The 12,347-nt window shown below is 35.1% G+C and overlaps 1 protein-coding gene across 1 annotated transcript in view; it reads right to left on the bottom strand.

The window, feature by feature from the left end:
- NEB (nebulin) overlaps positions 1-12,347 on the bottom strand; it is a 120,218-nt gene that overhangs the window by 22,478 nt on the left and 85,393 nt on the right. Inside the window, 14 exon segments of the mRNA XM_088529148.1 lie at positions 1,218-1,322; positions 2,124-2,228; positions 2,363-2,473; positions 5,579-5,677; positions 6,561-6,659; positions 6,789-6,890; positions 7,285-7,395; positions 7,651-7,761; positions 7,895-7,999; positions 8,233-8,337; positions 8,458-8,562; positions 9,145-9,249; positions 10,473-10,580; positions 10,750-10,854. Of these exon segments, the coding sequence (XP_088385274.1) occupies positions 1,218-1,322; positions 2,124-2,228; positions 2,363-2,473; positions 5,579-5,677; positions 6,561-6,659; positions 6,789-6,890; positions 7,285-7,395; positions 7,651-7,761; positions 7,895-7,999; positions 8,233-8,337; positions 8,458-8,562; positions 9,145-9,249; positions 10,473-10,580; positions 10,750-10,854 (1,476 nt within the window).

Here is a 12,347-nt window from a genome sequence, read left to right as displayed (position 1 = left end):
ACCTCAAGTGGAAAATGAACTGCTTGTACCAGTTGTCTTTCCAAGATTCATATCAATTATTGTCAAGTGAAAAATCAAAGGACAGGCCTAATAAAATGTGTGTGGCCTCGATTCTACAAATTTATTTCCTTTTGCAAAGGATTAACATTGTCAAATCAAATTTCAAAAAATAAGTGATCACAAGAAGGAAGACATGTAACCATAAAAATCTACCTCAAAGGCCCTCAGGCTGCTCGTGAGCCTGCCTGACCTCAGCCAGGTACACACCAGTGGATCACTAGAGTCTTAGCAGCAGATTCTGAAAAGATGCTTTTCACAGATTGTTACCTAATTCTGCACATTCGTGTCCAGGACATAAAATATCCACCAAAATGAAGATATTCTTGGTTCAATTTAGAGAGTACTGCCTCCAGGGAATGCATTTTAGATTGCTACATGTGGTAACACATTTGGTCTTCAGCTGAGGAGATGCAGATCTCAAAGCAGAGCAACAAGTGATGTCTTACACTACATACAAACTGATTAATGACCTTTTTCTGATTTTCCTTTACTATGCAACCTTTAGCTCTTCTGTGTCATACAGCAAAACAATAACTAGGGCACTTTGTGATCTACCAACATTTCTTCTCTTGCTGTATGGTCAAAAAATATCTGGAATAAAGAGACCAGTAGAGACCAAATCAAAGGATTGGTTTCTCTGGAATGGATTTGCTGTAATCCAGAGGAGAAAAATATTAGTAGACACATCTAACAGTAGGTAATGTTTTGGATTATTAGAGCAGTTAGAGCAATTTGGATTGTCATGGTAGCAGAAGAAAAGCAGCAGCAATGTTCTTTCTATCACTTGAGAACAAGATGAGTAAAACAATTGGAAATAGTCAACCACACTCCCGCTTTTTTCAGTCTCCATTTTCTGTGATTATTTTTCCTTTTTTTCTACAGATGAAATCATCGTGATAAATGTATTATACAATGCAAAGACATATAGGTACAGCAAAAACAAATAACTTCACAACCTACTTCAGAGTGTGGAATCATACAGACTTTTTGTATGTGATCTTTAATAGCAAATAAGCAAATGTTTCTCCCTGATTTCTGTTCTCTCAGTTCTGCAGGCATGGAGATGGTTATATATAGGATAATTTGATAGGATGACTTCTGGGTTGGACACTTTGGTACTGAATAAGTGATGTTAGTGAGGAATGTGACCAACTTACTTGGCTCTGTAGTTCTGTTGCCTCCCTTAGATGAACCTGTTCAAGATTATCTGGCACCACATGGTAGTGACCCTTACTCTTCTCATATTGCTTCTTGTACTGGTACTGAAGGGAAGGTGTCAAAAATCATCTCAATAAAAAAAAAAGCTCAGAAAATCTGCTCCTTAGGTCCAATCAATGCAACACTTCAATGGATTATTAAAGAGAAATTAGAAATGAAAAAAATACCAAAAAAGCAAAAACAACAACAAAAACCAAACCAAAATAAGATTAACTCCCAAAATGAGAAATTCTTGAGAAACTCTTTCGAAATATATGAATGAAAACTTTTTTTCTGATCATTTCAAATGCAGCAAAGATTTTTCAAAACCAGAATTAAAAAAAATAGTAAAAAAGAAAACTCAGTAGAAACATGAAGAAGTTTGTCAAACAATAATGACATTTGTCTTTTCTCAATAAAATTACCAAACATTTTGTTAGGCATAATTCTGTACTATTATAACAAGGGGGATGTTAAACATTAAAAAAATAATAAAAACAAGAAAAAAAAGTTTTAAATCATAGTAAGCAGTAAAGAAAAAAGGAAAAAAATGTGAAAACCACTACTTGTTAGTGAGATGCAATCAGTTAAAAGATAACAAAGAATGACTCTATTAAAAATGATTAGAGGATTTAAAATATTAGCAGTGCTACAACTAATAAAGTTTTCACTGCCCAGAGGATAAATGTGACAAAGTTGCTAGTTGACTAGGAAGTACTCATTAGAAAGTAGAGGAAGAGATCACTACCAGGTGATGTCCCAGGAACAGTAAGAGAGGGAGTAGTTGTTACAGAAATAGTTAGCAGAGATCTGAATCAGTAAGAATGGAGAAAGCAAATGGATCTAGGGTTAGCTGAGGAGCTTACAGCACTGGCGAGCTGGCTTGTGTTCAGGACGTGGTTCATGATCAGCGACTCGGACATGTCCGTGACAGGCTTGTGAAGTTTCTTTAAATCTGCCTTATATTTCACCTGCAGGTTGGAAAGGGCAAACAATATTAGCAAAGATTTTTAATAAATCCTGGGATATATAACATAAAGAAAGCCTTCAGTAATAAAATCTGAAGTTTTTAACTTCCCCATGGGAAATGTATAAATAGACATACCTCACTAGCCATGTTGTGAGCATCTTTCATGGTCTTGTAGATTTTAGCCTCTTTTAAATCATACTTTGGCTTTTTACCCTTCTCTTTGGAGAAATTCTCCTTGTATTTAACCTAAATTCAAAAACGAATCAAGTATTACAATCAAGCATTACTCTTGAGCATTAACTTGTTTGCTTGCAGAAGGCAAAGAAACCTTGTTTGCTTGCAGAAGGCATGCTGACAGTAAGCAGAAGAACAAAGAAGCAGTAACTTGAGGGCATCCATTGGAATAAAACTGATTTTAAAGATCTCCTGACATGGAAGGAAAATCCACACCAGTATTTACAAAATACCACTTGCAATTTTTCATTCCGTGAACAGATAGCATCTCTTCGTTGCAAATATAGCAGCAGGCACAGTGAAGAGAATTATTTGGGCAAAATATTCCGACACTGAACCATGAAGATTTTTCGTTTGATGGGAATTGTGAATATATAAGAGGTTATTGTATTTTGCAAAGAGACGAACTGACACAAACATAAAGAGTATTGAAAAGAAAATCCTACACATCTCTTACACAAAACTAGCTTAAGACATATAAACCTTAAAGACAGCAAACACACCAAATGCTTTTATACATATTGCTGCACATATATTGTATTCTGTATAAAGCAGAAATAAAGATGGTAATGTTCACACAGAATAATGATACAATTAATTATTAGGAATTAGGTTACACAAGAGGCTCAGTAATGCTTCCGAACCACATCAGACTGACATCATCAAGATAAACCACAAACACAATTGTAAGTCAGGAAATTCAGGAGACATGGATTGGAGGCACAGAAACATTCACAGGAATGGGAGTTTTGCTAGTGACTGATAACTGACGTCCCTCATCCAACATGCCTAATCCCACCACCCTGCTCCAGTGTTAGGGTTGCAGCTAAAGGTTCAGCTACAGCTAAAGGTTAATTCCTCAATGCTTCTTATAAACCTGCAGAAAGGACTATTCCACCAGGAACTTTCTTAACATTTTTTGTTTGTTTTGCAAACAGAGATTTGTGCAATTGTTTCAGAAGAGTGCAGGAGAAAAACAAAGAATTAAAGAAGATTTGGTCCTTGAAACTGTAGCCTTAAATTCTGGCTTGTCCAAATTTCTAAATTGAGCCCACAGCTAGTATGTAAACTCATCCCCATTAGAATTAGAGGGGACTTTTCAGGATAAAAATTCTGAAAGTGTTTTTTGGGTGTTTTTTTTTTTTTTTTTTTCCACATCTTCCCTGTAGTAGTATTCCAACTGTTATGGAACGAGGTGAGGCAATAACATCTCTTTCCACTTCCCAATAAACATTTCCTTGGAGAGGCTTTACCTAACAAAACTGGCAGTCTTCACCCCTGGCCTAAAGAACAAGAACCCAACAACTGTCATCAGTCTTTCTAAGACTCTGGTCTTGTTCAGAATCAAAATAATATTTTTAAAAAGCAAGCAAACAATATAAGACTGTGGCTGAAAAGAAAAGAATATGAATAGTTCTTCAGTAAAAATTATTTTCCCACACCATATTTACATTAAAATTGAAACAAAACACACCAAAGAACTAATAATTAAGTTGAGGAACAACAGAACCATGCTACCATGCTACAGATTTTTAAATCATAATAAATTATAGGAACAGAAACATAAACAGAGAGTTTTTAGTTTTTTAAATAATGCTTGGATGCAGAGTTAAATCATTCCAAAGATCCTACACTTTGGAATCCATTGGCACACTCTTGCCCATATAGCACCATATCCCTGTTCAACACTATCCTTCTTTTGTTTTGCAAAATATGCCAAGATACAGATAAAATAAAACATGTACTGAAGCAGTCAAGTCTAGAAATTATGTAACTGCTTTGTAAACAATTAATATTAAACATTTTTGACATAAAGAGAATCAGTACTGATGCTAAGCTCACAAAAAATAAAATTAAACACGCAATTAAAATTAGCTAGTATCTGTAAAGTTATGTGAGTGTAAGATCAAGATCAGATCATCATGCCAGAAGAAATATTATTGAAAGATCTGTACAAAATTAAAAGCAAGCATTGCAGACAGACAAGACACAACCAAAAATAGGTAAACAAATGAGACATAACGTTGCATAAAGACAAAAGATGTTGCTAGCCTGAGAAGAAATGTCAAGAAGAAAGAAGTTAAAGATTATATCATATTGTCTAACAACTAATTTTCTATCAAGACCTTCATAATCTTACCCAAACATGTTTAGAGTACTAAGAGGAGAACTGGCTAGCACCAGAACAAGAGAAGGCAGAGCTCATTATCACTGAATGAGAATGAACATCATTTTCTTCTTTTCTTGTACTTTATTTCTCTGGATGAAGTGCCAGTTTAGAAGTCCCTGCTTTCACTGAAAAAATATTTATTGACAAATATAGTAGCCTGCATTCAAACATGCAACAGTTGCATGCAGAAGTTGTGACTAGACACAGAGAAACAATAAAGTCCTTTTTTCATTTGGAAATACACGTGCAAGACAGAAATGGCACAAATCTGTCTATTGCTGCTTCATAAACTGCTATGTAGCCATAATTTCTCTCATTTGCGTAGCTTTTGGGATGGGAAGGGATAAAATAAAACATTGCCCTTAAATCACTATTGGACACACTGATGCTCTGGGACCGATGTACTCATACACTGTGCTTCCACTATGCCACTCCAGCACGATGTGAACAGAATAGCTTCAAATTCTAGTATGAGTATCTGGCATAAGGTATGAACGGTCCCTGAAAATGACCTGCACCCTTGTTTAAGGATTATCATACCAAAGCATATATTTCTAAAAGTCAAGCTTATTGGGTTGCTTTTGGTATCTTCATATGAAAGATGTGAGTTTTAATGCTGCATAGGGAACTTGGAATCAGAAACACTGCAAGCTCCAAGGCCACACTGAAGGCCAAAATAAAGTTTCAAGTTTCCTGGGCTGTTTTTGGAACAGAGTCCCACCCACAGAATTCCCATGCACTGTCTTTCCATAGGAAAAAAAGGTCATATAAAAACAAGCAGTCTCACAAATTTTGCTACATTCAACATCTTTGACACAAAAAGATCCAGTGCAACTGCTGCATCATAAAATCTTTTACGACTTGTAGTTATAAAGATAATATGCAAGAAAGAGAAAGATGCATGAAAATGGCATTGCCAGTTGTGTCACTTAATATATTTATCTTACATGACTACTTAGCATATTAGCTTTCTTAAAGGTTCTCATCCATGGTGTATCATAAGATGCAGCTCCATGCCCTCTCATGTGTCGTTTGAGGTATTCTGCCTATAATGTGCAGCAAGAAAGCAAGGTCAGAAATACAAACAAGTACAGGATTAAAGCATGAAGTGGTGAGAAAGAACCAAGCAGAACTGAGATCCTGGTGGAAAAACATAATCACAGGAAATAGCAACCATGTGCATCACACTAACTGCAGATCAAGACTATTGTATAAAAGTAAACAAGATTATATTAATACAGCATGTTAATATTGAAACAGATGCTTCTTTTAAAGGCCAAGAGTAGAAAGTAAATGGCAAAAAGAAACTGAATGTCCACTGCATAAAGATGGATAGTAAGAGGTAGGCAAAATGCCGCTTCTTTGAAAGCCAATAGCCAGAAAGGGAAACAAAAGTGAACATAACTAACACCTCACCTTAGTATTTGAAAGATCTTGTCACAGTCTCATTTTAAGGAAATTCTGTACTTCCATTGCTGATATTTAATAAGCCAGTAGAAGAGCTATTAAACACTTCTAATATAAGAATATTTTATGCTTATATGTGTAAGTGCTGATTTTTATTTTACTTTTCTAAAAAATGCCATAGAAGTGAATAAGGAACAAATTTGTATCCATTTCACTACTGGAGACTATTCAAGTACATATACTTTCTACATATTAGCTCTTGCAACTCCCTAAAAATGCTCATAGTGGACATTGCAGAAGATTACAAATGACTTCTTAAGAAGATGAAAACAAAAGAAGATTTTAGAGGGAGCCTCACAACAGGATTTTTTTTCAGTGTGTTTCCATTTAAAATATTTCCATAACCCTTAATCTAGAAATAATTCCAATTATAATACTAATATCCTTCTATAGATTGATATAATGTCTCAGCCAATCTGAATTGATTACTTCCACTGTTTGCAAGCAATTTTATCTTATTACCTGGCTAGTTAGCTTTGACACCTCCTTTGCAAGTTCAATATCAGGACGTCCCAGCATGGTTACCCCTATGCCAGCTCCTCCACGCTTCTTATATTCAATCTAATACAGAGAAAACATTAAAAGAATATGGCTTAGTAGTGACCACATGCCTTTCTAAGTTCTTTTACTATTTGTAATACTAAAACTACTGCTAAGTAGTTATAGAAAAGATCAAAAAAAATCACTCACATCACTAATTAACTTGGCAGCATGCGTTGCTTTTTTAATATCTGGCCGATCTGCTATGGGTGTGTAGTGGAGCTTGGATTTGGCATCTTTCTTGTATTCAACCTAAACCATGATGACAGAGGAAAGCAGATTATTGACGTCATGAGGAATGTAACTAAATAAGGACCAAACCGTGCTCACGGAAAAGTGCAATTTTTGCAAGTCGTCTACAAATGAATAAGCACGTGTAATTCTCTGCATTTGGAAGGATCTGAAAGGAATTTAAAAAATTCTTAAATTTGATTTGCAATACATTACGTTAAATCTTATCATGTCATTAAATAGATATGATTTTCAAATAAATTCTTGTCTGTGCAATTTTACATCTGTAAACATTCACATCTGAACATAAAGGCTGTGAGAAAATCCCGGAGTAGGTAAGCTTGTGTTTGTTTCAGCTGATTTGATTTCAATTTGCTTGTACAAACTACTTAGTTAAAGCACAAGAAAAACTTACAGTACTCTGTTTCTTAGCCACTTCCATGGCATGTTTCACATCAGGAGGCTCCAGCATCACAGAATAGTCAGATCTGCCCTTCTCCTTCACAAACTTCTTTTTGTAATTTGTCTGTTGAGAGCAAAAAGAGCCATGTGTGATTTTGTTATTTCAAATCATTGTTATTGTTATTTCAATATTTCAATAGCTTCCCACAAAAATGGGATTAGGTCTTTAATAAAGTCTCCTGGCAGGGATTCATCTTTGCTGACTCCTTGGGCATTTTCATGATGAGACTATGACACGTACTGTAAAGCACACAACAGTCTAAACAGACAGAGGCATCAGCTAATAATGTCATCAAAAATTATCACACTAGCCACTTACCTCACTGACATTCTTGGTCACCTCTTTCACATGAGCAGTGTCTCGTGTCTCAGGCAGGGTTGTATAAGATCCACGTGGAAGCTGTTTCTTGCTATGTTCTTTGTATTTGTTCTGAAAGCACAGAAGGAAAATAGGTTAAAAAGAAATAATCCACACAAAATATTAAAAGGCTCTATGAAAATATGAAAAGGAGCGGGAGAGAGAGAGAGCGGGAGAGAGAGAAGATTAATGTCAAATGTTTTACCTCAGACACAAGAGAGCTGACATTCTTAGCCAGGAGGATCTGAGGTGTATCTGGAACAACGTGGTATGTTCCTCGAGCCTTGTTATGCTTCTCTTTGTATTTTATCTAGCAGAGAGAAAAGATATGTTAAGTAATAAGTATCTTGTCTTATGATAATCTAAAAAGAAATGACTAAGCTCTGACCGCTTGATAGCGCAAAAGTTAGCAGGAGATCCCACAGTTTGATGTTTGTCAAGATTATTTTTAGACTATGTATTCCTATAGCTATCAAGCATAATTGCATTATATAATGAATATATGGCTAATAACTGTTAAACTTACAGAGATAAGATACTTACATCACTTGCCAAGATGGCATTATTTAAAGCCAATACTGTGTTTTTGTCATCCGTGACAGACAGTTTGCATCCTTTTAGGAATTCACGGTCCAGTTTGTATTCGTACTGCAAGAAGATAAAATAGGTCACAACAAAAATGACACCAAACCTTCTACAACCTTTTTTTTTTTTTCTCTTCCCTATTGTAAAAAGGGGAGAGGTTTCAGTTTGTTCTAATTTTCTTACATCACTCTGTTGCAGAGAGGACTTGGCTGCTTGCACAAAGTCAGGTCTATCAGCAATCCAGTGCCAATGAGCCTTGGCTGCTTCATATTTCTTCTTATAATCTAGCTGTTGATAGGGAAACAAGAAAAAATAAACTTACTTGAGGTTGTGTAATTTAAACACTTAATTTACACAGATGCAAATTTTCTTTTGGTCAGCACCAAATAAAGAGAAAAGAGGTGAAAAGAAGGAAAAAAAGGAAAAAAAAATCTATCAGATTAGTGTTTTCCTTTGATTTATGACCAGTCCATTGGGAGTCTATTTGCTGTACATTTTTCCACTGGAATATGAGGAATGGAGAGGTCGTGGCTTTGTGAAAAGTGGGTGTTTTCAGTTCCATGCCTTATCATAGTGGACAAAAGACCATAGACAATAGAAGTGAGAGCTTCCTAAAAAAAATTTGCTCTGTCTATAAGAACATTATAAGGAGAATTATATATAAGGTGGCAATTATATCTCTTGTTACAGAAACAGAAAGGAGCTAGAAGAAGGGCAGATGTCTACATGACATACAGGAAACTTCTAGCAGTGTAAGGATTAGAAGGAATATACGTTCACTGAATTTCAGCAGAAATGAAAAATAATTTTGGTTGTTGTCTTTTGCTAGTACCAATCCAACAATGACAGCATTAATAAAACAAAACTCACATTGCTGTTTAGCTTGTAAGCATGCCTTGGAGTCTTAATATGAACTGAATCAGCTATGACATTGCAGTGAGATTTATTCCTCTCATACAGCTCCTTGTATTTCAGCTAAAGAAAAAAAAACATTAAAAAGTTTACAAAAATAATACATTAAAGTTACCACTGTAAAAAAGAAAAGCAGCAGATTATGAAAAAAACAGTATTAACTAATTTGCTCTTAATTGTCAAGATAGCATCTTAACAGCAGAAAAAGAAATTCTAGCAACATATCTTGGTATCAATCATCTGCCTGAGAAAGTGGTCCTTTGCAGTGGTCTCTACCTAGTGGTGAGGTGAATCTCACCATGAAGTATAGACTAAAATTTACTAACATCTCCAAATGTGCAGTGATTTTATCTATTTTGGGCACCCAATAAAAATAATTTAAAGATCTTATTTTCTGAGATCCACAGTCAATGCTTTTTGAAAATTCCTTTACAGATTCTCAAATCCCGCACTGAAATTTGGAACCAGAAAATGTACTTCAATTCACAGGTCATTTGGGAGGATCTTTGTCTCTTAGGACCCACATTAGCATCTGGACAATTTTGTTACTTTTTCTTCCTAGACTTATTCTTTATACAGATAATCAGTGCAGCATCTGAAGGGCTCACACTTCAAGGTGCTTACTCTCACAGTAATACTCTGATTTATTAAAGTGTCAATATCCTTATTTTATTTATGGAGCTCTTAAGAACAATAATATTAATGTTACACAGAAAGTATAACTTCAAAAAAGGATTTAAGTCAAGAACTCGTAAGTCCCACAGCATTACTCTGTCTACTTCATTTTCCCTTTTTTTCCTCTTCTTACTGTTCCCTATTCCAGATACTTAATTATTCTGGAACACAGCACTTACCTTACATTTTCACAATGCCCACAGAAAAACTGAATGAACAGTAATCAATAAATTGTCTAAACCATGGCTCCACAAAAGCAATTAGTCAAAATAGGAGAGAAAACTCAGAGGCAGACCCCTCCAAAATCCTTGCTTTCATTAGATACCAGTTCTAGCTCACGGCTTTTATTGCTAGCAAAGTCTGCTCTCTTCCAGCAAAAATGTTCCAAAAGAAACAGCAGAACTTTACATAATAAAACTTCCTAAATACTTCCAGATTCTTCTGCATTATTTAAAATGCATTAAATACATACGGAATTTTACATTAAAACACATTCCAGTAAGAATATAATTTATATTACAGCATTACATATGGATTAGAAATATCACACATCAAAGTAAAAAGTAAATCATGTGCCTTTTTGACATCATAGCTAAGGGTGGTTTACTTACATCACTTATTCTGTCCTTGACCTTGCGCACGTGCAATAACATAGGTGTATCGTGGATCGTAGTATAGCCTTTAGGTTTTGCTTTGTTATATTCCAACTTGTAAATAATCTGAAGATACAAAATTATTAGATCAAATTATTACTTGTTAGTGTTGGTGTAAATTGAAAAAATCAGGATGAGAAATATTTTATAATTGACTATGGAAATGTCCTATTGTAAAGTGCTGTACTTGAAAGGTGAGAATTCCCCGAATTCGCGAGGCGCTGACCACACTTACATCACTGATCTGTTTGTTCACTTTCGTAGTCCGTAAGTGCTCTGGAGTGTCCACAACTGTAGTATATTTGTCTTTCTTCTTTTCATATTCCTTTTTATATTCAATCTGGTAATAAGCAATTAGAGTAAGTTAACCACACCAACCAAGACAAAGAGACGTGCTTTTGAAACACGACTTCATGAGATGTTTCTAATAAGACATCAAGTTGCAAAATACTTCCACCAAAGTTTCCAATGAAACCTGAACATGCACAACAAGCCAGACTTTGTAAATCCCCTATTTGCCTTAGAGGCTACCTATCTATTTGTGTGACTAGTTTTAGTGTCAGCTTCATTGAATGTAAAAACTTCACTTCTATTCTAAATTGCCAAGATTGAGCTGAAAAAGCAATCCTGGCATATCAAAGGCTTTTAAAATTTGTAACTGGACAAGTTCTCATTTTAAAATACCCATCATGATGAAGAGATATGTAAAGTATCTTACAGAAAAGAAATTCACTGAATTACGCCAAGCTATTTTAAGCAATTGATAAAAGCACTGTACTTTAACTATCTGCTTTTTAAGATCACCTTGTGTTACCTAGGATTCCAACGCTGTTTTCACAGAATTCAGTGAGAACAAAAATACAAGAACATACAAAGAATAATAATTTAGGTAGATAGCCTCAAAGCAGGTATAGGAGGTCACAACATATTTCTAAGAAAAAACTTGCATGCTAAGAAAAGTGCATAAGGAAAAAAAAAAGGCATGCTTTTGAAACACAACTAGACAGACAAAATATAGAAAATCATACATAAATAACACAAATAAAAACACAAAGTCAACTCAGACAAACATAGAGAGTGCTATTCTTTTCTTCAAGCACACTCAGAAAGCTTACCTGCAAATATTTTTAATGAGAAAATAAATAAAAATCCATTGACAAATTGAATACTGTCTACTGAAGATCTCTGTTACATTACTGTAGAGGATATGATTAGCTGTGCTGACAGCACAGTCTCATTCTCGTACAGATGGGTACCACCATTAGGCAGAGTGTTAGGTAAACATTGTAATCTTCTCCTCAAATTAGATCATTATGTTCATACTGACTTAGGAATGTACAGAGAGTCAATATCAGAAAATGTTTCAGAATGAGTATTTGATTGGGAAAATGAGAGGAACAGCTAACACACTTTCTTAAAGGTTTGGGAAAGGTTTGCATTTGGCTCTACCTGAGTATATGAATTATTGTAAATAAGTATATATATTATTATTTGTAGTGAAAGGAGGAAATGGAGGGTCAGATCAATGTGAGCTGGGTCAAGTCTTAACCACAGTAAACACCGTCTCAGATATTCTGTTATCAAGACTATTTTACAACATCCAGCGCTAAGCACACGTACAAGACTTTGGAGTCTGGTTTCTGTGGAAATTTAGAGAACTCACAAGCGTTATGCGTTAAAAATCCAAGCAGCTAAACCATATATGTAAGGCCTCCTAAAGCAGCAGCTCTTCGTTTTACCTGGCTCCACATGTATGTGTTGTAGAGTGCTCTCAGCATATCAGGCCTCAGAATTTCATTACAGCCTTGTTTCAGCAACATCTTGGCAAAGGAC

This window comes from Tinamus guttatus, unplaced genomic scaffold (assembly GCF_059628265.1).
Source record: "Tinamus guttatus ecotype Peru unplaced genomic scaffold, ASM5962826v1 Tinamus_guttatus_pri_ptg000325l, whole genome shotgun sequence".
Classification (NCBI taxonomy): Eukaryota; Metazoa; Chordata; class Aves; order Tinamiformes; family Tinamidae; genus Tinamus; species Tinamus guttatus.
The sequence above is the reverse complement of the archived record's forward strand: the minus strand, read 5'-3'. Positions and strand labels throughout refer to the sequence as shown.